General features: G+C 41.6%; 3 protein-coding genes across 3 annotated transcripts; 2 read left to right on the forward strand and 1 right to left on the reverse strand.

The window, feature by feature from the left end:
- Positions 1-19: 19 nt before the first annotated feature.
- Positions 20-4,119, reverse strand: LOC111594016 (FAS-associated factor 1). Its single transcript, XM_023307115.2, has 15 exons — positions 3,998-4,119; positions 3,561-3,800; positions 3,260-3,328; positions 2,996-3,182; positions 2,792-2,932; positions 2,542-2,731; positions 2,271-2,481; positions 2,098-2,183; positions 1,909-2,030; positions 1,702-1,847; positions 1,487-1,641; positions 1,274-1,422; positions 942-1,216; positions 758-877; positions 20-695 (listed from the first exon to the last, which is right to left on the reverse strand). The coding sequence occupies exons 2-15, from the start codon at positions 3,603-3,605 to the stop codon at positions 534-536; spliced, it is 2,058 nt and encodes a 685-aa protein (XP_023162883.1). The 5' UTR covers positions 3,606-3,800; positions 3,998-4,119; the 3' UTR covers positions 20-533.
- A 419-nt stretch (positions 4,120-4,538) lies between these two features.
- On the forward strand, positions 4,539-6,465 carry LOC111594039. The gene is made up of 6 exons (XM_023307154.2): positions 4,539-4,755; positions 4,872-4,994; positions 5,057-5,108; positions 5,177-5,386; positions 6,054-6,226; positions 6,290-6,465. The coding sequence occupies exons 1-6, from the start codon at positions 4,539-4,541 to the stop codon at positions 6,463-6,465; spliced, it is 951 nt and encodes a 316-aa protein (XP_023162922.2).
- Positions 6,466-8,305: 1,840 nt separating this feature from the next.
- LOC111594034 lies at positions 8,306-24,929 on the forward strand. Its single transcript, XM_023307147.2, has 15 exons — positions 8,306-8,607; positions 14,555-14,899; positions 17,699-17,815; positions 17,899-18,703; positions 19,895-20,007; positions 20,108-20,454; positions 20,518-20,707; positions 20,768-20,904; positions 20,977-21,194; positions 21,270-21,345; positions 21,417-21,569; positions 21,632-23,010; positions 24,050-24,151; positions 24,331-24,434; positions 24,509-24,929. Exons 2-15 carry the CDS (start codon positions 14,758-14,760, stop codon positions 24,658-24,660), a joined length of 4,035 nt encoding a protein of 1,344 aa, XP_023162915.2. The 5' UTR covers positions 8,306-8,607; positions 14,555-14,757; the 3' UTR covers positions 24,661-24,929.
- The last annotated feature ends 560 nt before the right edge of the window (positions 24,930-25,489 follow it).

Consider the following 25,489-nt stretch of genomic DNA (forward strand, 5'->3'; position numbering starts at 1 on the left):
AGCGCAAAAAAGTGTAACGTTTCAGTACATGTTATATAATTTATTATTGATAATGTAAAACAAGCCAACTTAAATGCGTTTTCTTCAATGCTTATCTAACGCTAACTCTATTTAGAGAGAGATGTTGAGTGTGTATTTGGGTGTGTGGGTGAGGGGTGTAGGTAGATAGGGGGATCGCGAGGGGCAACATACATACATATACTTGCAGCTTGTGCTACTATTGCTGCTTCTTTTATTTTGAGTTTTTATTACTTTATATTATTATAGTTGTAAAAAACTTTCGCTCTTAATTTGCAGCTCTTCTAGATGATGCTAAATATGCTTATTTCATTTGATTTTTGTTTTTAGGTTTTCTCAACTGATTTCTTGCTGTTGTTGTTTTTGTTTCTTCCACTATTTAAAATTAACATAAAAATACAAGACTAATTTTTTTCACTTATTAATGCAAAACTTAAACCCAATAATGTAAACGAACGCTTAAAAACTCAAAACGAACAGAATCAGAATTAGTTATATCATAAGCATAATCAAAATCAAAATCGCTCCTCCAATATAACCGTTTCCTGCGGATATAGTTTGAGCGTTTCCAGCGTTTGACCAGCGTCTATGGATGTTAAATCGCGTCTCGGCCAACTGCTAATAACCTTGTACTCGTCGATCAAAAAACCGTTGGCGGTTACAAAGTTCAACAGATCCTGAAGCAGAGTACATTTATATAATATATATATATATACATAATTCAAAGGGCAAGCCTCACCTGCAGAGTATCCCGCGTGAAAAATCGACGCTCCAAAAAGTCTCCAGTTGGCTTGCGAACGCGTATTTTGGAAATGTTTGCTTCTTGCTCGGCAGGCTCCAGAGGTAACGATTGTGTAGCCTATCATATGGATTACGCAATTAGCACATCATATATATAGCGTATATTAGTTAGTTTTACTTACCACTAATCTTATGGACTCGCGTCTAGCATCTTCTTCGGCCTGTTCAGATTCAATGCGTTTACGTTCGGCTGCCTGTGCGGCCTCCTTTTGGCGTTTAGCTGCCTCTTTGGCCATATCCGCTTGTAGTGTCTCCTCATATGCCATATCCTGCTCAGCCTTCACCTGATCGCGTGCAGCCCGCTCATTCTCCTCACGTATCTCGCCCTGCAGCTGCTCCTCATACATGACCGTTGTCTCAATCAGACGCGATTGCAAATCCCCCAGACCAATGTTGCCTGCGATCAAGAATTTGTTATACTGCTACTAACAATTAGTTCAGGTGAGCAAATTACCATGAATCACAGATAAGACCTCGCACGTTTGTCGGCCCATAAGACGGCTCTTGCCAACTAGCATTAGGGCGGGCAGCTTGTCAAGTTTAATATTTCTGGCCGTTAGGGAAGCATTGCTATTGATGCAGGCCGTCAACGAGGACAGAAACCTGCAGTAAGAACAAAATTCTATTAATATCTCAATCAACTAATCCTCCCGACTCGTATGCCTACATATCTTTGTTGCTCTCGTACGTCATGTCCCAGCCATATAGCACAAAGTTCTCTTTGAATGTTTGTATGATGGCCTCGTCCTTCATGAGATGATCACAGAATACATTTGTGAGTATGCTCTCGCCGTGATGTAAATAGATGGCCAACAATTTCCGCTTAAAATACAAATTCAATTTACATTTAGTTTCAAAATGTTCAAAGCTCATTTAGACTACCTCCTTGGCGGGCTTGTGACAGGCCAATCGCAATGCGTTCTCTAAACTGCCCACATAAAACTCGGGATGTGGATCGCCGAAACGTTGTTTGTAATTATCCACAAATTGTGAGGAACCACTTGTCTCATCGTTCGTGTTGTTGGGTACTGCAGTAGAAACAGCAGATAAATTAAATAATTGTTTAACTGTGGTTTGGCCTGGACTTACTTAGATGTCTGTTGAGCGGTTGCACTGGCGGCGAATCTGAGAATATGTATTCCGAATTATTGAAGTCTGTGGCGTCCTCAAACTCATCAGCTGAACTCTCGCTGTCGAGGGTTACGATTTCCCTGTAGAGGAATATAAAAGGTTCAATACATGTGCACTAACTAAATATTTTTCATTGTTTTCTCATACGTGTTGGCCAGCAAATTGGAATTATTTGACGTCCGATCCGCAATGTTGCGCATTACAAAATCGTGCGTTTGCTCAATGCCCGATTGCTGTGATTAATAGGTAAATAAAGTAAATAATTATATATACTATATATAAGCATATGATATCATATAATATAATAATGCAAAACACACCGCTAAATTGGTATCATTATCACAACCGCTCGGCCAGCCGGACCATTCCTGATGCCTAACTGGTATACTGGTAATGTAGTAAACATTCGTTTTCAGTTCTTGAATGGTGGTGCGTCCTGGGAAATTAAGTGTGAGCCTGCGTGCCTCTGTGCCGCCCTCTTCCACAATATGCAGTTTGTACATCTTATCCAACCGCTGTGTTACCTCATCTCTGTTAAATATATCAAAATCAGTTGAAATTTGACTGTGCTGTGGGGCTGTGCTCGCTTACTGCTCGGTGTCCATGAAACCATCATCGGTTATATCAACAAGTATGAGCTCGCTGACGGGTGGTAAATCTAAATTGCCTAACTGGGTCTCTGGTATTTGTGCATCGCTTGCTCTGGACGGCGGCCAGCCGCGTAAAGTTTGACGGCATTGTGGCACATCGGTCACATCAAAGATCTTGCGTTTCAATTGTTCTGCAGATGGATAGAAAATTGGATTGACATTGTAAACCTGGTGACTAGTCATGCACTTACCTATGGTTGCGTTTGGCTGCATGCAAATTTTATAGAGTTGTTGGTTGAAGTGTATATTGAATGTTAGGATATTTTGGTTATTATTCTGCCTGGGTGGATCCAAGTTGATGCTCGATGTCAGCTGGGCCAGCAGTTGAGAGGCTATAATATACATTTATGTATGTGTATATAGATTTACAGTGGCTAATTCTAGTCTCTACTCACTTGGAAACAGGCGGGCACCCTGCGAGGGTCCGGGCAGCTCGTCGAAATTAAATGACCTGAAGCCATTGGAATTTGATGGCGCAGAGGCGACTGCCACGGCCACTGGATCTGGTGCTGGGGGCTCTGGAGTGTGTATGGGATTGGCCAGTGGCGCATCATCGTGTGGCATGACACGGCTGAGTGCCTCCTGCAACATGCAAGACACGAGACAACAAACAACGCAATTAAATTGATACGCATTTTTATACTATATGACGCACTTACCACTAGATCCCAATTGGATGACTCCAGATGGGAGAAGGCCTCACCAACATCCTCTATTCCAGTTATGATCTGTGACATTGAGATTCAATTTAGTTTTGTTTGCATTTAAAATTATTGCAAGTCCAAGACGCAGACACCTACACACACACACACACACAAGCACCCCTCATTTGCACACACACACGCATTGAGACACACACAACATACGCATTGGAAATGTGCGCACTCAGCACTCGTTTGGGCCACAAATAATAACAGAAGTTTGCAGCGTCTGATGGTTAATCGATGTTGCATTCCTTACCTGGAAACTGGCCAATGTTTCTTCTTTGTCCTGGTTGTCCGACATTAGTGTATTTAATTAGTATTTCGAATTAAACTAAAGTACTACTAATTTTCACAAAGAAAAGACAAAAGACAGTCTGATGTAAAAAACATTCGCCTGTTAACGCAATGTTAACACATGTATGAGCCTGTTAACTTTCGGTGTGGTACGCAGCTCACAAAAACAGCTTGGCCAATGGTAGCAAAAGACGTGTCTCGGCTAGGCGCATACAACAAATTATTTTACACAAATTATTAGTCGAGTTTGTACTTTTTTTTTTTTTTTTTGCATTATATTACAAACACATTCAGTCAAGCTGCTTGAATCGAAATGTTCTTTTTTGATCAATTTAAATGCAGCTATTCAACGGAAATGTTATTGCTCTTGCTCTTTACACAGCTGAGCTGCGTACTTACCAGCAGCAGTTTTGTGATGGTAACAGGTCATCGATAACAATTTTCCAGTGGTTTACGTTTTCGATATTATTATCGACGATAGTTCAGGCGCGTAAATTTAAAATATCAAATGCACATTGGAAGATGATTATTAATAATTTTAGGCAAAAGAAATTGTTTTGATTGTACATAAAATGCTTTTGATTGAACTTTCAAATTACATATTAAAAAGCCAACACTATGCTCATATATATGTGCTCACTTCAGCAGAGTAGTATTTATTTAACTTCGTCCTTAAGTCCATCAATGTAATGTATTCAGTTTTAAATTGTGATTAATATGCGAAACTTAATATTGCGCACCAGTGCGACCGCCCACTAACTCACTCGATATACCAAACAGGCGCTCAACGCTGAACGCTCAACGCCTACGCGTCGCACCGAACAAATATCAGCCAATTAATCTTCATAAAACGAGTGAAATCAAAGAACTGAATGCGATGTGATTTCGATGAGACCAGCAGTCGAGTCCGGCATAGATGCCAACTGGCGCTCCGTACAACATGTTGCTGTTCGCTAATATTTGTTTGAAAATTGCAACACTTGCCACAATTTGTGGCATCCTCAGCCAGTTGCAAGTGGCTGGTGCCGCAGCACCAGCCGGATCCGTGCAACAATTGCCGCAACGCATCTACAATTTACTCCATCAATTATCCTGTGGCAGGAAACTCAATGCAAGCGCCAAGTTCGCATTGTTGTTGGCCGAATTTCTGATAAAACGTGAGCCCAATGAACTGTGCACACACACATATATACATAATAATGTGTATGTGTATGTGAATGTGTGTGTGTCATAAATAATCATTAATTTCGGCTTATGCCGCATAATTTTACAGAGAAAATGAGATACATAACGCCCACACGCTACGATAGACAATTATATTATCAACTGCTGCATAAAATGAAGCAGCTCGGAAGCTGCGCGAGCCAGGGCGAGATTAATCAAGTGCAAGAGCTAAGTAAATTTTTAGAAAAACAATTCCATATTTGATCTCACAATTCCCACATCTATTCCACTCAGTTCTGCGAAATGCCTTTCAGCGCAATGTTTTGCTTCTGCCGCCCAACTTGAAGTAGGTTTCCATGATTTAATCGCTAAGCACTTTCATCTTCATCTCGGGTTCACTTCTCCTTCTGGCAGATATGGCGCACTGAACGCGAACGCCGAATACGAGCAGTTGGCTTTGAGCTATGACAGCCTCGTCAGCCAGGGTGCGCCGAACAGAACCCAATCGGATCTCTGCATGCGGGATATAGTCAATCTGGATACCAGCAAGTGTCAGCTCAGCCTGAACTGCCTGGAGCTGCTGACCAGCGAGGCGCCAGCCTATGGCTATCAGCGCACTCATCAGTGAGTACTTGAGATATGTTTGCATTAGATGTGTGTATGGGCTAGACATACCCTGTAACTATTGATGTTATCTGTCATACTTCGTAATTACATAATTATTTTGCACTATTTACAGGGTATATGCATGAGTAAATGAATAAATTATTGACTTGGCTGTTCTATTGTTGCTAATCTAGCGTATATACACCTAATAGAGTCAGATATATGTGTTTTAGTTACTTTTTATATAAAGCTTTCCCTTTTCAAAACTTACAGGGTATACACATGCATAGAAATGTTACAGTAAAGAACTCTGTAACAATATTTTGACTTGATAGCGAAGGATAACCAACTTTGCCCTATTAACAGAAATTTTTTACCTTGCACATTCTTTACAGGGTATATATTCAGTACGAATATGATATACAACTGTATATATAACACCACTTTCACTTCAATGAGTCAAATGAATCGTAATATAATTCGTTTTCCATTTTCAAATTTTACAGGGTATTCAAATGTATAGTAAATTGTACTATAGTGCCATATAGTTAACTCATACTATAACTATATAGATACTAGAGACTTTTATCGGTTTTTCGTACTTTCATATCATGCCGTCTCTCAATAATCACAGGGTATTTAGCTTATTAAATATAATATCCTAATGGACTCGATTGCTTTATAGGGCACTTCTGCTCTACATGCTGCAGCATCATATATGTGCGCCGAGCTTGAGTCCGCCCCAGCTATACGAGGAGCTGGCGAAGGGCCATTGCAATGAGATTTTAAGCGAACAAAATGCGATACGCAGCTTGGCCCTGGGTCTCGGCAAGTACAAGGATCTCTATCTGGAGCAAGGTAAATGCCATAGGCATCAGTCGTATATGGAGATATAGAGCATTAGATAATGATTAATTGCAGCTACAATCTGCGGTCTGTGGGGCTACAATGAGTTCCTCAACTGGCGCAATGTGATGGAAATTGACAGCTGGCGGAAGGAGGAGGAGCAGCAGGAGGGGGAGGAGGAGGAGGAGAGGGAGCACATTAAGGACTTGTCGCTGGTGTTCTACATAAATGCGCTGCTGCTGCTGCATTAATGCTGATGTAATTTACTGCTGCTGCTGCTGCTGCTGCTGCTGCTGCTGCTGGCGTTGCTTTTGCTGCTTTTCTAATAACTGCTTGATAACTGAATAAAATGCGGCTTCATTGCTTTGACGATGTGTTGACAGGACAAGCAGTTAATACTTTTGTTATTGAGTTGCCAGTGTGTGTTGCAGTTGTTGTTGTTGCTGGTGGTTGTTGTCAGGTGGCGACACATTTGTAATGTGACACATTAGTTGCGCCTGGCTGACGTCTTGATGGATGCGGCGCGGGCGGCACGGCAACACTTTCCATTACAAAATGCTCGCATTGAAGTGGAATACTAATATTTGCGCTGACATACTCGAGCAGGAAGAGCCAGAGACGGTGGAGGAGGAGGAGTAGGAAGAAAACATGGAAGCCAGCCAGGAGCTTGGCTCTTGGATATTAATGCCTCATTTGCTGCAAGTGACGAACTGGGGCGGCAGTTGCAGCACCCACTAAGCCTTGCACAAAAGACATAAAGCACACACACACACTCGAGGAGAGAGGGAGAGTCACACACAGAGGCATTCACTCTTGCACCCACACACACAGTCAGTTGTCTGTGTGCCATGTCATGGGGTTTGCCCTTTTGGCCAGGCAAAGCCGCTGGCAAAGGCAAAGGACTTAGCAGCGCATTGTCAAAGGGTCCACGAACGGTGGGCGGGCCCGGTCATTAGCAAAGTTGACTGTCAGTGCAGCAACAACAACAGCCAAAACAACAGCAGCAACGAGCGCACATGGTCAAGTCTCAGTTACACTGCCCACAGGAGCTACCAGCCTAAGCTGTCGCCCACTCTTCTATATTATTTCTTTTGTCATTTTCAACAACAACAACAGCAACAGCAACAACCCTTGCAACCTGATCAGCTGTCATTGCTGACTTGCTGCCCATGGCCCTACGTCTCGTCCTTTTTAAAGGGCTTAAGCATGTGTATATGCAGATGTATATGTGTATGTGTGCGTTCAAGTGTCGATTGCCTGCTGGTAGGTGTTTATTGTGATGTTAAGTTTGCTGGCAAAAACAGCAACAACAAAATGTTGTTTAACATAGCGCCGCTGTCACTGGCGCTGACAGCTCTTGGAGCGCTGTTGTTGTAACTTGAGCCCGGAATGTTTGGCATGTTTCAATTTCATTACGTTTCATGCGCATGCGCTTTAGCAAATGCGCTCTCTTGGATAGAAGGTGGCTGTTGAGTGTATGGAAGGAGGTAACAGCAGCTCCAGACTACAAAACAGGGCTGTCAACACAGGTTAGTAGTTATTATCCTGATGTGCTAGACACATGATATTAACGATTTCTGTAGCTAACTATAAAATAAATATAATACAATTAAATAAACTAAATGTTGGTGCTTTGATTATTCCCAAACAAATTATTAAATTTTAATTATTATTAAGTAATTGCTAATTATTTAAAATTGTAGGTATGTTGACTACCCTAAACCACCCTGACGCTGCTTGTGTTCGTTCATATTTGGCGCCTCTTTACATGCTCGGATAATCAACTAGCGAATACTACGAACGCGATTTGGGCACTTTAAGACCAACAACAACACCAACTGTCAGACTCTCTGGGTAAGGTGTTTCACTTGCTGTTGTTGTTGTTAGCACTCTTCTTGCTCTCCACTCTGGCTGAGTTTCGCTTCGTTCCAATCAGCTACGGCTTCGATACGCGCAGTAGTCTCCCGTCAATTAGAGTGTAAAAACGTAAACGCTCCATAGAAACGGCTATCGGAACGGTGCCGCCACAGAGACAATCTTTCGCAGGATACAACCAAAATATAACATATACACACACACGCGCAACAACAACAGCTAGTTGGATACGAAAAAAAGTTAAAACAAAATAAATATATTAAATTTGCATACAAAAATAATGAGGTGTCGAGTGTAAAGAAAAAAGTCGCCTGTACAAGAGTCAAATGTGCAATGTGAAAGACAGCATAAAAGATTGTGCGTGTGTGTGACCGTGTACGTGTGTGAGTGCGTGTGCTTTGATGTAAATACCACGAAAATCGCTGAACGCCGAAAATAAAGCAGCAGAAATCAACGAAGACGAAGACGACGTCGCCGTCAACGAGGCGGGCGCTCGCCAAAAAGCAAAGCCAATACAAGTGAGTAGTAAACGTTGTTGTTGTAGATGGAGAAACGAGGCGAAATGAAATAATGGAAATTTATGTTGGGCAAGCAAGAGCACACTTTAAAGTGCCACTTGGCTACTAAGCAGCGCAGCGGGGCTGCGAGGGGCGAATTAAATATAAGAACTACAGTTGTACTGTGAACGTATGTCTGTATGTATGTGTGTTTGCATTTCTATATATTATATTTGGCAATTTTGCCTGCTGGTTGCACTCAAAGAACGCATTCGGCCCGGGCAATGTTCGCTATGTTGACGTTTTTCTCGCTCTCTCTCCCTCTCTCTCTTTTGCTCTCTGCCTTTCTCTCTTACACTCGTTTGGCAACTTCCATATTGCAGTCAGTCAAATGTCTTTGATATAATGTCGCCCAGCACTCACTCACACATACACACGTACACTAACACAAAGTTGCGGCTGCAATAGCCACACACACAAACACACACGCACGTCACGTTCTGTTGCTGCTACTTTTACATTACACTCAGCTTGAGTATCCTGTATGCGTGTGTGTGTAGCTTCTTTTGTTTTAGTCCTTGCTTGAAATTGCTTTCTGCTGCTGTTTGCTTTTGTTGTACAGCTCAGCGCGACGTCTTTGACAGGGCGCAAGTAATATGCGCACCTGTGAATTTGCCATAAATTAGGCGCAAGAGACGCGCTCACACACACACATTTATATACGCACGGACACACACAGACACAATTTTATACATATACGCATGTCAAACGTTAAGAATTTAACAGCAAAAACGCGCGCCAAACTTTTACGTTATGTTTATATATATGTGTGTGTGTGTGTGTATGATTGCGCTGTTACTTGGGTCAGTCTGTCATGCGTAAATTGCTCTGCCCGAGCAGCCCCCAAGGAGCGCCTCTCACTCCTATCGAACTGTCCCTCTGTTCTGTCTGGCTGTTCAGTTCAGTTTCTGTTTTCTGTTTGTATTTTGTGGTCTGCCTTCAATTGGCTCTCAGCGGGCTTTGCTCTATTTACCTTATAAAAACACAATTTATTGCTGCTTTAACGATTTTTCTTTTGCGGTTATTTTCTGTTAGCTGTTTGTTGTTGTTGTTGATTATTTGGCTGCTGCTACCGCTGCGGCGGCTGTAGTTTTGTCTGTTACAACATTTCTCTCTTTTTTTCGCTCATTGACTTTGATGCTCCCTGTTTGTTTTATTTCTTTGTGCTGTGTGTGTGCGTATATTTACTGTTCGCTTTTCGTATTGGCTTTGGGTATTAAGTTTTGCGTGACATCAACACAAAAAATCATCAGCAAAACAAAAACTACAACAGTAGCACAAACAGTTTCCACTCGTTGGAGAGGCTAGGATATAATTTGTGCTGTGTTAGCTGTTCGCTGCTGGTTGCTGGCCTTGTTATAGTTTTAAATCAATAATTTATACTATAGAACAGCCAGCATATAATGTAGGGTTTGGGTTTGGGTTTGTATTTTATTTTGTTTGCTTATTTCAGCTAATCAAGTTGTAGTTTTGGTTCTTTGTACAGTAGATATAATAGACAATGGGTCCTTTATGCGATTTAGGTCACAGTTAGATACGTATGCGTACACACATGTTCACTAGCACACTTATATATGCTAATGCTGTTAAGCTGACGTTTTGTTAATAGTATCATATGAACCTAAAGCTGAGGATCGGGAAGGGAGAGAGCGCAAGAGCAAGAGAGTAAGAGAGTTTCCCGCAGAGTTACTTAACAGAGTTACTTAACAGAAAAGCTGTATGCTAACCAATACAGCAGCTAGAAAGCAATAACATTGTCTAAGCAGAACCTTAGTGGTGGGAAGGAGAGAGAAAGACAGATAATTGCAATTAAAGAGTTGAGCGTAAGTGTCGTATGGTCTTAGCAGTGCTGTTAAAGACTTAAGTGTGAGACTTATCAAGAATGTTATGCAACAAAGAATTTTTACATTGACATTTCGAAATCTATAAGAGTTAATTAGAAGAACAGAAAAAGGAGCTTTTAGGTAAATTGCTTTTAGATATGAATATTTAATAGCAATTGTTAAAAAAATACTTTTCTGTAATTAAATAATAATAAGATAACAGCTAGTGCACAAATTAGCTATGTAGCAGTACAAATTTAACATCACTGTCAAGTCTTATATAACTGCTCAATCGCTTTGCATTTCGTATAGCATTTGAACAATAAAAACGTATTTCTGCCACAAAATCAAGTTTTGTTGCCACTAGTTATGATTCTTACTGTGGCACTCAAGTGAGCTTCAATTGCCCAATTGTCATTTCTTGTTGGCCAACACTTCCGTTTGGTTGTTGAAGAAAAACAACAAACAATATTATGAAGTTACGTTTTTATGTGCGTGTGTAAGTTTGGTGAGAACTTTCGGTCAAACTGTCATAAATATTTGGCCAGATCTTGGTTACAATCTCAATAATTGAGTGAAAAGTAGAGAGTGGAACGGAAGAGGTGAAAATAATAAAATTAGACAAGAGAGCGGAACAAAAGAATTGAGAACGGAAGGAAAATTTAATGAATAATAAAATAATAATACAATGAAAACAGAAAGAAAGAGAAGCAAGAGATAAGTAAGAGTAGATGATAAGTGTAGAAAGTGAAGAAATAAGAACGGGCAAATGAATACAAATATAGAAAAGCACATAAGATATGCGAAGACTTAAGAATGAAGCATATGAGAAGCTAAGAGTAGAGTATAGAGATAAGACAAGACAACAGAAGAACGAAAGAGAAGTTAAATGTAAAGATGAGATGAGAAGAGAATAATAAAAAACCAAAATGGAAGAAGATGAAAAATAAAGATTGGAAAACAAAAGAGAAGAGTGTATAAGCGAGAGTAAAAGAGATGCGAAGAGTATAACAAATAAGAGAAGATTGGAGCGAAGAAGAGTGGATAAGACAAAAGTAACATATGGAAGATGGGAATAGAAGGATAGCGAAGAGGAGAATTAAGAAGAGAAGAAAGCAAAAGCTAAAGAGGAGAAGTGGATAAAGCAAATGAAGATAAATGAACGAAAGACAAGCAATAGAAGAGAGGAGAAAGTCACTGAATCGTAGCATACTTTTGAGTTAAATCGATTTGAGAGTGACTCTTGCAGCATTTTCATTTATTGTGCATTAAGATAGATAGATGATGAGCAGGATAATTGTGTAATTAAATCAATGCCACTCGACGTTAATTTAGTTCCATTAGCCGCATAATTGGGTTGATCAACTTTGTGTCGGACAGTGTAGAAGCTCGGACACAGCAACTAAGTGCCATTAATTTTGATTTTCGAGGCAATATCAATGTGTTCGTCTAATTAGTGTCGGCCTGTGGCCGGCAGGCCGAAGTCTAAAGCGCCCAAAAGGCTACTTGCCACTTGCCACTTACCACTTGCCACTTACCACTTGCTACTTACCCATTTGCCATTTGCCACTTACCACTAACAACTTGGACTGCTGTAAAATTTTCCAGCCAAATGAGCGCACGTTCTTTACTTTACTTTATTTTTTATTTTTTTGGCTGCGTTTACCTGAATAATGAGTTTTCATGTGCCGCATGCCACATGCCACATGCCCCACATCAAACACGCACACACATGAATATCCCAACTACATCCCAGCCTAGTTAAATGTATGCATTCTGGCTCTGTGGCTGAAGCTGCTGCCAAAGCCGAAAGCTGAAGCTGTGGCTGTGGCTGAGGCTGAGGCTGAGGCTGATGCTGCCACTGAGCCTGAAGCTCGTGCGACAGCCTTCAACGTTTGCTGGCTATTCGGAGGCGTCGTACCGGAAAGAAATGCCATTAAAAACGCAATAAAAATGCAAAAACAACAACAAAATCAAAAAGAAAGAAAAACAACTAAATTGAAAAAAATATAACCAAAATGAAATGAAAGAAAAATGAAAATAAAACATAGAGGGAGGTGAAGAGAGAGAGAGCGAGCACAAAAACATATCAAAAAGTATGTATGTGAGGCTTTGGTAGTATGTCAAAGTGTGTGTGAGTGTGTGTATGTGTGTATGTGGCAGTGGGTTAGTTAGTGTGCGTGCTTAAGACTTCAGTGCAAATAGCCAAGGTGGAAAAATCGATATAAATGAATACGGTAACATTTGGTCGACTCTGAAACACCCAAAAACTCGAGACAGTACAAATGGCAAAATGGTTTTTTCCACATTTTTTTCTTTTTTTTTTGTATTTTGGCCTACCAAAGTCCAACTTGCAAACTTTTGCACGCACAGCAACGCACACAACACAGAAACAACAGCAACACACACACACACACACACCTAAAAGTGGCCACCTACTCACAACACACAAACACACCCATTCACTCCCAGGCTGGCAACCCGCCCACGTCCACATTCACGCCCCATGGGCCGAGTCAGTGGCAGACGTCGCGATTTTAAGCGCAGGCATACAAAACTTGATATAAAAATAAAGTAAAAATATAAACAACAAGCTGAGTATGCTCAATATGAAAATACCCTATAATTCAATTTTGACCTGTGATTCGCATGAAAAGGAAAAGCAATTTCATTAGCCTGATTCAATTTGAGTTTATTTAATCTGTAAAACGAAAATACTACTGTTAAAAATCACAGTGAACTTTGAGTGAGTTCTGCATGTTAACTACTTCTGTTAACATAGCTCAGGTTTTGCTCTGTTAACATTGAGTCCATATCTCTTCGGTGGATGGCGCAGTTAATTAACAGTTTGTAAGAGACTTTCTCAAAATAAACTGTTAAGAATGTAGAGAGCAAGATCAAGGCTGTTAAGCTTATATGTATTATATGTATGTTTGCAGAGACTGACTAAGGCAAGCCTTGAATGTAACATAACAGACAGTATGTGTTTTCAATTTTAGCATAGTTCTTTCATGTACACTAACAGTACAGCTCAATTTTATGTTAATTTTATGTATTTTATGCTAGGTAGCCTAAACACTGAGTTTAACTATCAATTTGTAAGCTTTTGATTTTACCCAATTGGGTATTATGCTCCTAGGGTATAACAGCAACAACGACAACAGCAAATAGCTGTAGCAATGAAGAAAGATTTCATGCTGTAGCTGCAATTTTTGCCTCAGTAAGTATGCTACATATTTTTGAGCACGGGTTAAGTGCCACGCATGAGTGTGTGCACCACATACAAACACACACACACACACACACACACACACACATACACAAATATATATGTAATTTTTTACATATGAGTGCGTGTGTGCGTTTGGGTCTGTGACCCGGCCTAAGAGTCTTCTTCTTTCTCTGGCTTATTTTCAACTTAGACATTTGACATTTCAATTTCGATTGGCCAACAGAAATGATAAAAAATCAAAGCAAAAAAATCGAAAATTATTAAAAAATGTTTTTTTTTTGTTGTTTTTTTGCTTTTGTTGCTGCTTTTACTTTTGTTTTTGCAGCTGCTTCAGCTTTTACTGTCTTATACACATTTTGCCCAATTGTCGTATTGATTTCTAATTACATGCATTTGCCCCAAGGCACTTGGCTTAAGGTAGGGCCACGGGATCGCCAGATATACATATATAAACGTATATATATGTAGCAGTAGGAGTGGCTTAGCCAAATGGTAACAAATTAAAGAGAATGGGGCACATTGTCTACTATTAGTATTTGTTGTGGTGGCGTTGCCATGACGGTGTTTATTGATTTTACTGCTGCCAACGACGGAGAGGCGAGGTGAGGCGAGCCGACGGGGCCAAGTGGCATGCGGCATGTGGCAAGAGCCATCAGGCAACAGCCATGAATCATGTTTGTGTGAGTCTGTGTGCGTTGCGTGTTTAGCAATTTGTGGTTATATTATAATGACCACTTGATTTGCCTGCGCCTTTGGCCTCCTGTCTCCTCTCTCTCTCTCTCTCTGTCTCTCTCTATCCCTCTCACTATTACTAATTGCTTGTGCTGTGCTTGTGCTTGATATATATCAACAGGGAACCGCAGTCGCAGAGGCAACGTCGAGACGCATGTACGCTCAATGCTCAGCGCTGGCTGCTGGCCGAAGTCGTCTAAAACGGCCAACGATCGTGTGAACTGTGCGTATACTTAACTTCCTTTACTGGAGCAGCAGCAGCAGCAGCAACAAGCAGCCACAAAACAAGGAGCAACAACAACAGCAACAACATTTAGTGCGAAAATGTTCACATCAAAGCAACACCAACTGCAGCAAGGACCTCATGGACTGCCGCGCCTGGTACACATTTGCCTGTTATTGCTATCGCTGAGCTGGGCGGCCAATGGCAGCAACATTGTGGAGCCCGAGGAGGCGGCTTTTCAAGGTGCGTATGACAGCTGACAGCCCTCCCTTACGAGCTGTACAATTGTGGAAATTTTGGCAGCATATCAATAAATGAAGGGGCAGACACATGGGCCTACCTTGGCCTGACTGCCTGACTGCCTGACTGTCTGGTTTGGCTTTGACATTAATGAGCGACTTAATTATGCCTTTCACATACACACATAACAATTGTGATTGCGTGTGTGTGTGGGCGTGTGTATAACGCCGTTATGCAATGTTTTTGGCATATTTTCAAGCGCTTTAACGCAACTGCTGCCCACACGCTTTATTACTCCCACTCTACATAACTTACACCCTCACTCTCTCTCTACCTCTCCCTCACCCTCTCTCTCTCTCTCTGTCTCTGTCACTCTGCGTGTGTGTGTGTGTGTGCTGCTGCTGACACTTCGATTTCAATTGCATGCAATATGCGATTTTTCAATTTCAATTTGAATACGCAATGGCAAACGACAAGCTTTACTCTGCTACTCCATCAACTCCGAACAGACGAGACGAGCTGCATAAGGTGGCAACTGAAGAGGGGGGCGTGGCATGGCGCAAACTATTCACATGTGCATTGCAGCTGTGTGTGTGCGTGTGGAAATGCAAATGTGTTGAGTGTCCAGTGCACTTTAATCGCCACCACACAGTTGCTTAATCAACTAGCAATCACACACACCACACACACCTGCACAGCTGTGCGCTTGTGTGTGTGACTTGATGGCTCTTTAAGCGTGTTGTTGCGTGTTCCATTTAATAGAATAGAAGCTAAGCATAGCAGCTGCCAGCATGACGTAAGCTTTTGACAAAGGCCAATAGTGCTTGGCAACCGTTATATGATGCATACATATATATGTATATATATATATATATATATATATGTTATATACTATGGTTATACACACATATCTGTAATATTCATTTGAATACAGCCAGCGTTCAATTAGAGCTGCCCAGATTCAGGCAACAAAAATTCGCCAGCAGCTCGATTCGTGCAATTGCATTTCCACATGAGTAAAGCCAGATATTGGTAGAAACTTTAAACATGTTTTTAATGATTTTTAAAATATGGCACAACATATATGAAAGAACAAGCCTGCTGGCCCAATGTAAATAAATATATTCGTATATTTTCAGCCCAAATTCGGGCATATTAAATATTACCAGCTAAGTGCATGGCTTGCAGTCGCTCAGTTATTTATGCTTATTTGCTGAATGTCCTTCAAAAGTTTTATATTTGGGCTAAAAATGGTTTTTGGGTCAATTGAATTGATTTTAGACTCTGAAGGGACTGACATTGCAGACTTGTTTGGTTCATTAAAGTGGCCCACTTAGTAGCACTTGTTACTCGTTCCACTGTACTGCATATTTAATATGGCTTATATAAGTACAACTCGTTATAGTCTGGTCATCGCTTGAAGTGCTACAATTAATGAACACATGAAGTTAGCTTGCATTGTAGTAGAGCCTTTGTTATACTTAACTTGGTAAACAGTTTTCTACTCTTCTACTCGTTACTCGTTATAGCTTACTTGCTACTCCTCACTCTATGCATTTCACTTTGAGTAACTTGGACGTATGCTTATTGAGCTCGTTAGCTCGCCCCTTGACTCGCTACACTCGACTCGCTACACTCGACTCGCTACACTCGACTCGCTACAGTCGACTCGCTACACTCGACTCGCTACACTCGACTCGCTACACTCGACTCGCTACACTCGACTCGCTACACTCGACTCGCTACACTCGACTCGCTACACTCGACTCGCTACACTCGACTCGCTACAATCGACTCGCTACATTCCACTCGCTATACTCGACTCGTTATGCTTTCTTCACTTTGTGTCCATTCGTTACTCGCTAGACATAAACGGCAATTGGCTTAACTTGAATCGTCACTCGTTATTTTTGTTATTCATAGCGTACATTCGCTACTCGTCACATTTAGTTCGCTATTTGTTGCGTTCCTTGCCATTCACTAAACATAAGCCCTCTCAGACTTGTCTTCTTGCCTTATAGACAGCCTATAGCTTATCCGTTACTCTGCTCTACACTACTCTGCATGACACAATCGTTCAGCGTTCAGCGTTCAGCGCTCATCGAGTACTTAAGCTACTCGTTACACTTAACCCGCTATTCGTTACACTTGAGCCAGGTCTAATGTGTCTCTCAGACTTGCCTAAAAGCTGGCCTGTTTTACTTCCTGTCTTTTGATGTCAAGTGAATGGCTGCTGGAAGCCAACATCAAAGCTAGAGAAAGCTTAGCTCTGCTCCGTTTTACTTAACTCCAGTTCACTTCACTTCACTTCACTTCAACTTTACTTTACTTTGATTGGCTCAGCTCAAACACCATTTGCGCGTTTGGCTCGGTTGGGTGGGGCTTTTGTGCTGCATAAAATTCCATTGCATACTTTTGAGAGCGTGCGAGCATTTGCATTTGAAATTGGGGCCAGATCCATATTGAAAATTGGAACGAGCAGCAACTGCATATGGGAAATGGACGCGCTTTTGGCACAAAGCCAAAAAGGTGTGTGTGTGCGAGTGGGCGTGTATCTGAAATGTGGGCAGTAAATTACCAAACATGAGTCTGGCTCTAAGTCCGTAAAGCTCATTAGAATTTATTGCGGACACGTCGGTCACACCCAGACGCCATGGCCAGGGGACACGCACGTCTGTTGATGTGAGCCAAAATTATGAACTCGACTCGAAATTAAAATGAACAGCGAAAGAGTGAGAGGGAGGGAGGGAGGTAGAGCACAACACTTAACAATTTGTTTTGTTCACTTTGGCTTCTGTTTAGGTCACTGCGGTCATACGAGTCCCTGCGAGCAGCTCTGCTATGAGATACACGATGGGATGTACGAGTGCGACTGCATCGAGGGCTACGAGCTGAACAAGAATGGCTATAGCTGTCAAGGTGAGTGGCAATGAATATTACTCAAACTCATTTGATTTTGATTTGATTTCATTTGTCTTGATTTGATTCGCGTTGCTTTACAGTGATAAACACGACGAACAGCGGCCAGGAAGGACATGGCAAGTCGGATGAGGATGTGCTCTATCAGAAGGGCGCATCGTTTAGTGCGAAGCTGGCCAATGCAGCGGCGGCGGCAGCAACCGCTGAAGTTGATGCCGGGCAAGCGGATGTGGCTGATGCGGATGCGGATGCGGATGCCAACGGGGATGGGGATGCGAATAGCGAATATGATTACAACGATGAGAATTTAGATGGCATGCGGGAACAGAAAGTCAATTCAAACGATTATTACATATCAGCGGAGAGCATTAGCTTCAACGAGAATCAAGAGCTTGATGCGGCCGACTTTAAGGTGGCAACCACAGCGGGCACAGCCACAAAACTAACTAAGTCGACCAAAGCCACACCAACAACAACAACATCGACAACGACAACCACCGCAAAAGCAACAATTGAGCGCGGCAACGTGGCGAACAAAGCCAACGGACAACGCAATGTTATGGATTATGGCTTGTCCGATGTGGACGGCGATGTCGATGAGTATTATAGCTATAAAGCGGACATGTCCATCTATGACGATGTCAACAATAATCAATTAAATTTAAGACGCAACAGCAACAGCAACAGCAACAGCAATTCGCATACATATCAACAGACTAGCAACAACAACAAGAACAACAACAACTTAAACAACGACCACTTCAAAGTCGCAATGCATATCAACAATAATAAGCATGCTGCCAATAGCAACATATCACTTAAGACAACAACAACAACAACAACATCAACAACTACAACAGCAGCAGCTCCAGCAGCAGCCCTCAGCAGGTGAGCAAATGTTGAGCGACTGTCAACGACTGCGTCATACGCGCTCGCAGTTCGTTATCTGTTTAATGCCTAGATATCATATGAAATATGTAATATGTGTAACTGATATCAAGAGTAGAGTAGTTAATAATGTTAGTTATATATTTTTAGTTTTCTTAAGCTGCTCATAAATTATATTTTTATGACTGCTGCCTGAATTCTATGAAATCTTGGCTTAAGATTCGATTTGATTGGCTTTGTAAACTTAATTTTCTTTATTCAGTTTTTGATCTGATTGATTTCCTGCTGGCATATAGAGCAGTGTTAAGGCTGTAGAACAGCTCAATTCGTAGTCTCAATGTTAAGTCTCAAGCGCGAGTTGCTAGACTCGCATTTCATGCAAGCAATATGCTCCTTTCAGCTTGCGAGCGAGCATATAACTAATCTAATCTATTGAGAGTGCAATTATAATTTTGTAGCCCTGCTTCACTGTCTAAGCGATGGCATTACTCAATAGCATTTGCCATTGTGAGTGAGCCGAGTGCACAATGATACTTGATATGTATTTAATTGTCGCTGCTCGATGCCATCGTTCGAATCGAATTTCAATCTGCCACTGTTGCGTGAAACTCTGTCATAATTGAAGCTTCTTGACTTGCTCAAAGAACTTTTTGGTAATGAATACATTGAAGAGTTGAATATTGAATACCTTTGTTGCAAATATTATTCTTATATTTAAATAATTATTTTTTTATAATTTTAAAATGAAAGCTGAAGCCAGAAGTTTTTAATTTACAGCAAATGTTACAAATAGAAAAATAAATTAAATGACTTTGATAAAGTATCAAAAAATTATTTATTATTTTTATTTTTATTATTTTATATAATATTTATTTAAAGCTTTAACATTTCTGTAGGTTTTAAACTTTTTTTGTAAACCTTTTAATTAAATATTATTTGCTTGTTTGTTATTCTTATTATTATTATTAAATAAATCTATCATATCAAAAATATAAAATTTATAAATAACATTAGCATCTTTGGCAGTCAGCTCAGTTAGCCAGTCTAAAGGCTATGCGCATCAACAAACTCACGAAATATTAAGCAAAATATTGTTTATAGCAGAGCTGCTTAAAGCTTAATTAGCTGCTCAATCTATATTACGTGAAACACCTAAATGTCTACAAGAAATTTTATAAATCCTATTTACAGCACGCTTTGCAATCTGGACTGTGGCTCGGAGGGAATTTGTGCTCTGGAGGCGACGGCGTCCACAGCTCGCTGTTTGTGCCCATTTGGCAAAACGGGCGAAAGTTGCCTTGAAGGTATGTGTGTGTGTGTGAGTGGGCACGTGTGTGTGCGGGCCATTTAATGGCCATGTTACCTGCATTTTTATAGTTAGCTAATGGTTAATCTCTTGCACAGATATCAGGGCGCACGTGCCACGCTTTGCCAAACGCTCCTGGCTGGCATTTGCGGCACTCCATGGCGCCTATAAGCATGTACAGCTGAGGCTGGAATTCCGTCCAGAATCCTTTGATGGTATCATATTGTTGAGCGGGGAGCGGGATGATCTAACTGGCGATTTTATGGCCCTGCTACTGAACAAGGGCTTTGTCGAGTTCTGGTTCGATTGCGGCTCCGGCGTGGGCAGCGTTCGATCCAGAGAGACCATCATGTTGAACGAATGGAACTCGGTGATTATCTACCGCCATCGCTGGGATGCCTGGCTGGTGCTCAATCATGGCACCAAAGTCCAGGGCAGATCGAATGTAAGTGTTCAACTCAACTATTAGAGAACAGTGGGAAATAGTCTAATGTGCTCCATTTGGCAGGGTCTCTTCTCGCGCATTACCTTCCGCGAACCGGTCTTTCTGGGCGGCATTGGCAACATAACGGGACTGGCCAAGCGCCTGCCATTGGCTGAGGGCTTTGCCGGCTGCATACGTCGCTTCGTGGCCAACGAGCACGACTACAAGTTCACGGAGCATCCACTGGGCGATGTCATCAATGGCTTTGATATACGTAAGTTACATCCATTATTGATTATCAATAACTAATGTATGTGTTCTGCTCATCTTCCAGAGGACTGCTCGACGGACAAGTGCGTGCGTTATCCTTGCCAGCATGGCGGCAAGTGCTTGCCCTCGGATCAGGGTGCTGTTTGCCTGTGCCCCATTGGCTTTGTCGGTGATTTGTGTGAGATACGCATGGACTTGCAGGTGAGCGCCATTGAAATGCCTTTATTACACCTGCTCTACATAGTAATGCTTTGTCATTCATTTGCTGTCCAGGTGCCCGCATTCAACGGATCCTCTTTTCTGCGCTATGCTCCGCTGGGGGACAGCGCTTTGATCTGGCTGGAGCTGAAGGTTATATTGAAGCCGGAGCAGGCGGATGGTCTGATACTTTATTCTGGACCGGAGCAGCGCGGCGATTTCATAGCTTTGTATTTGCACGACGGCTTTGTGGAGTTTGCCTTTGATTTGGGCAGCGGCCCAGCTGTGGTGCGGTAAGTAGTCCACCTATAGGAAGGGGTGGCTAGCAACTACAGTCACATTTATCTAACTCACTTTTCAATTAGCAGCAGTGAACACTCGCTTAGCCTGGGTCAATGGCACACCATCAAGATCTCAAGAACCGCACGCCTTGCCGTGCTCAAGGTAAGCCTGAAGCAAGCCTTGAACTTGGCCTCCAAGCTGAACTGTTTCCCCTCTCTTTTGTCCATGCATAGATCGATCAGCATCAGGAGGTCATGACCATATCGTCGAATGGCTTCTGGCATCTGTCACTGGCGCAGAATCTGTTTGTGGGCGGCGTCAATCACGTGGACCGCCTACCATTGGATCTCAAGTACAAGTCCTTCTTTGTGGGCTGCATTCAGCGCGTAAGTTTCTCATAGGTTAAGCTATCGAGCGGCTGGCAATAACCAGACAATTTGCACCCCAGATTGACATCAATGGCCACTCGCTGGGCATTGTGGCCGAAGCACTGGGCGGCAGCAACATTGGCAACTGCCCACATGCTTGTGTGGCCCGCCCCTGCGGACCGCTGGCCGAGTGTGTGCCACAAATGGAGAGCTACGAGTGTCGTTGCAGCATCTACAACGAGCGCTGCAATAAGGCAGCTGAAGTGCCACCCGAGCAGCTGCCGGAGCTGATGCTACACAAGCAGCACAATGCCCAAGCACTTGAAGCCAAACAACACAAAGGAGTTGAGTCTAAGAAATTGTGGGCGCACAAGAAGCATTCGACAAAACGCAAGAATTTGCATAAGCACAAGACCACACCTGCAACCACCACCAGCACCACTTCAACCACAACCACCACCACAACGACAACGACTACAGTCAAGCCACCCACACCAACAGCAGCTGCAGCGGGTGGTGCGCCCAGCAATGAGGAAATCGAAGATGATATCATTTTTCGCTTTGTACACGAGAACGCCGCAAAGGCGCCCAGCCCCATTGTGCGGCTACAGCAGGCTCCACTCGTGGGCAAACAGCATGTGAGCAAGCATGAGCATCACCAGAAGCCGAACACCTTTGCGCGCAAACTTAGCCGCCTGCCCACACACTACGAAAGTTTCCAAACTAATCCGGACAGCGATATACTTACATTCGATGATAACAACGATTGGGTGGCCAGCATGCAGCAGCAGGAGTATGCGGATGCCATGGCAACCAGTCAAGTTGGCCAGACAGCGGCAGCCAGCTCAGCGGAAGGTGATGTGGCCAATGTGGATGCGGAAGCGGATGTCGATGCGAGTGGTTTTGTTTTCGATGAGTCACTGTTTGATGCCAACGACGGCGCGGAGGATTATCAACGCAAGCAGCTTGCCCAGGACATGAAGCGCATCATGTCCAATACACACACGCACATGCACACGCAGAAAAAGGAAAACCAACAGCAGCAGCTGCAACAACAACAAAAACAACAGCTGCCACCCGTGGAGCCGCAGTACAGTGAAGATTACAGCGACGATGAGCTGTTAACACCCGTGCTCAAGTCTGAGCCGGCGGCTCCAGCTGCTGTCCTTAGCACACCTCAAACGCACACCGATTGGAGTCTACTCAAGAAATTCGATTTGTCCGCGGAGCATCAGTCACAGGTGCAGAGCGTACGCAAGAACTTTGGTGCCTGTTTTGCCGGCACCGACAGCTATTTCCACTACAACGATGCGGACACCATGAGCCAGGTCATCAGCTACAACATCGATCTCAATCTGCGCATCAAGACGCACTCGGAGAACGGCGTGATACTATGGACCGGCAGGCAGGGCACAACGGAGGAGCACGATGACTACTTGTCGCTGGGAATTGAAAACGGGTGAGTAGAGAAGAGGAAGAGCTGAGAGCAAGAATGAGCACATGTGTATGTGTTTGTGCGTAGAGAAGAGGAAGAGCAGAAAGCAAAAATGAGCGAATGTGTATGTGTATGTGCATGTGTAGATCGTATGTGTGTGAGAGTCTCTTTATGGAAGCAAAGCACTCGAGGCAAAGCACTCAAACTTCTTGCCTGCCGATCGAGTGCAAAAACTGAGTCAAAACTCAACATTGAGAATGTGCTCAATTTTACGCGGGACTTTTGCCTATATAAAGGCGAGTCTAGGCAGACTGCCTTCAGTCGTGTGCCAGGCCAGGTGGTGGTCAGTCGTGCTAAAGTGAAGTGCTCTAGTAGTTTGTTTAGTAATTATTTAAATATTGTATATTGTTAATAATAGTTTTTAAGAATTCTTAATGTTATTGTAAAAAAGATTTTGTTAATAATAATATTGTTAATAATACTATTGTTAATAATACTATTGTTAATAATACTATTGTTAATAATAATATTGTTAATAATACTATTGTTAATAATACTATTGTTAATAATAATAATAATATTGTTAATAATAAGTAAATAATATTGTTTTGTTAATAATATTAATTTTAATAATATAAAAAAATGATGTTAATGATATTATTTTGTTAAGAGCATTAACATAATTTAACATGTTAATGCTGTTGTGTTAATGCTCTTATGTTAGAGATCTTATGTTAAGCTCTTATGTTAAGCTCTTATGTTAAGCTCATAGGTTAGAACTCATAGATTAGAACTGTTATGTTAGAGCTCATATGTTAGAGCTCATATGTTAGAGCTCATATGTTAGAGCTCATATGTTAGAGCTCATATGTTAGAGCTCATATGTTAGAGCTCATATGTTACAGCTTATATGTTACAGCTTATATGTTACAGCTTATATGTTAATGCATTTATGTTAAAGTCTTGAGAGCTAGAAATGACAGAGTGCTAATCATTATAATAATTTGTAATATATAATATATCTTGTTTGTGATATATATTTATTGCTCTTTCTGTTCCACAGATATTTGCATTTCCGCTATGATTTGGGCGCTGGGGAACTGGATATACGCTTCAATGGCACCAAAGTGAGCGATGGACTGTGGCATCGTGTCAGAGCTATACGGTAAGCTTAACAGAAATACATCACTTAGGATAAGAAATATGTTCGTCTAGCATTAAGCAGACCTGTTAAATTGTGTTAAGTATAAGTAATTCTCTCAGCATTTAAATTTGTGATTTATATACCTGTAAGAGTCTTAGGAATAAAAATGTTTTTTCTAACTTTCACATTATCTTTGGCAGAAATTCCCAGGAAGGTTACTTAGAAGTGGATGGACGTAAAACCCAGACACTGCGTACGCCGGGCAAGCTGCGACAACTGAACACCGACACCGGACTCTATGTTGGTAAGTGTTTGACGTGCTTTATTCTCAGTAATAACTGTAACTAATATGACTATGTTAATTTCGTCCGCTTTTAGGTGGAATGCCTGATGTGGCATACTTTACGCACCAGCGCTACTTGAGTGGAATCATTGGTTGCATATCGGAGATCGTCTTGGCTGGCGAGAAATTAAACTTTGATCCAAATACGTTGGGCACAGCGCACAACGTGGAGACGGGCCTACTATGAAACGCTGCACTTACATAAGCCTCAAGACTTTTGATACATATATCAAATAGTTTAAATGTTATTATTTAATTAACGAAATGTTTACAAATATGTCTATTTCGTTTGTGTTTGTACAAAGACGCTTTTAAAATCAACTGAGAAAGAGAGGATTGAGGAAGGCAGAGAAAGAAACAAAGGGAAAGAGAGCGAGAGAGAAGTGTTTTCTAGTTGGGAAAATTTTTTTACGCCATGAGATGAGCTGAGAAGTAACTAAAGTAAATATAGTAAACCATACTACATATAATATATAGTGCATACAAAACATAATGATTATATACAAATGCATACATATAAATATATATATATATGAATATATATATATATATATAACAAACAAAAAACCAAAAAAGGCATGCTTCATATAGCCTGTGACTGTCAATACTTCAGAATGGAATAGTTTATATATAACTTTAGCAAAAGATTTATAAAATGAGAACTATGCGTAAAATACTTTGCAAAATATTGTATGTAGAAAATGAGCAAAAAAAAAAGGAAAACAAAGCGGAAGCAGAAGAGTTTGCACATGTTTTATGTCCATTTTGAGCGCTTTGATTTAAGTGAACGTTACGCTTTGTGTGCAGAGTTGCCACCTTTTTGTAAAAGATAAACACACACACACACACACACACACACACACAAACTCAACTACTACATAACTAAACACACGGATACACATGCATATTGGCAATACTTTCGTTTTTCGCATTGCTGTACCTTATCAAAAGAAATGAAACAAAAACAAATACAAAAACTATAACTGTACATTCTGTACTTCTTGGAAGTTCTATAA

This window comes from Drosophila hydei, unplaced genomic scaffold (assembly GCF_003285905.1).
Source record: "Drosophila hydei strain 15085-1641.00,03,60 unplaced genomic scaffold, DhydRS2 tig00008134-arrow-pilon, whole genome shotgun sequence".
Lineage (NCBI taxonomy): Eukaryota > Metazoa > Arthropoda > Insecta > Diptera > Drosophilidae > Drosophila > Drosophila hydei.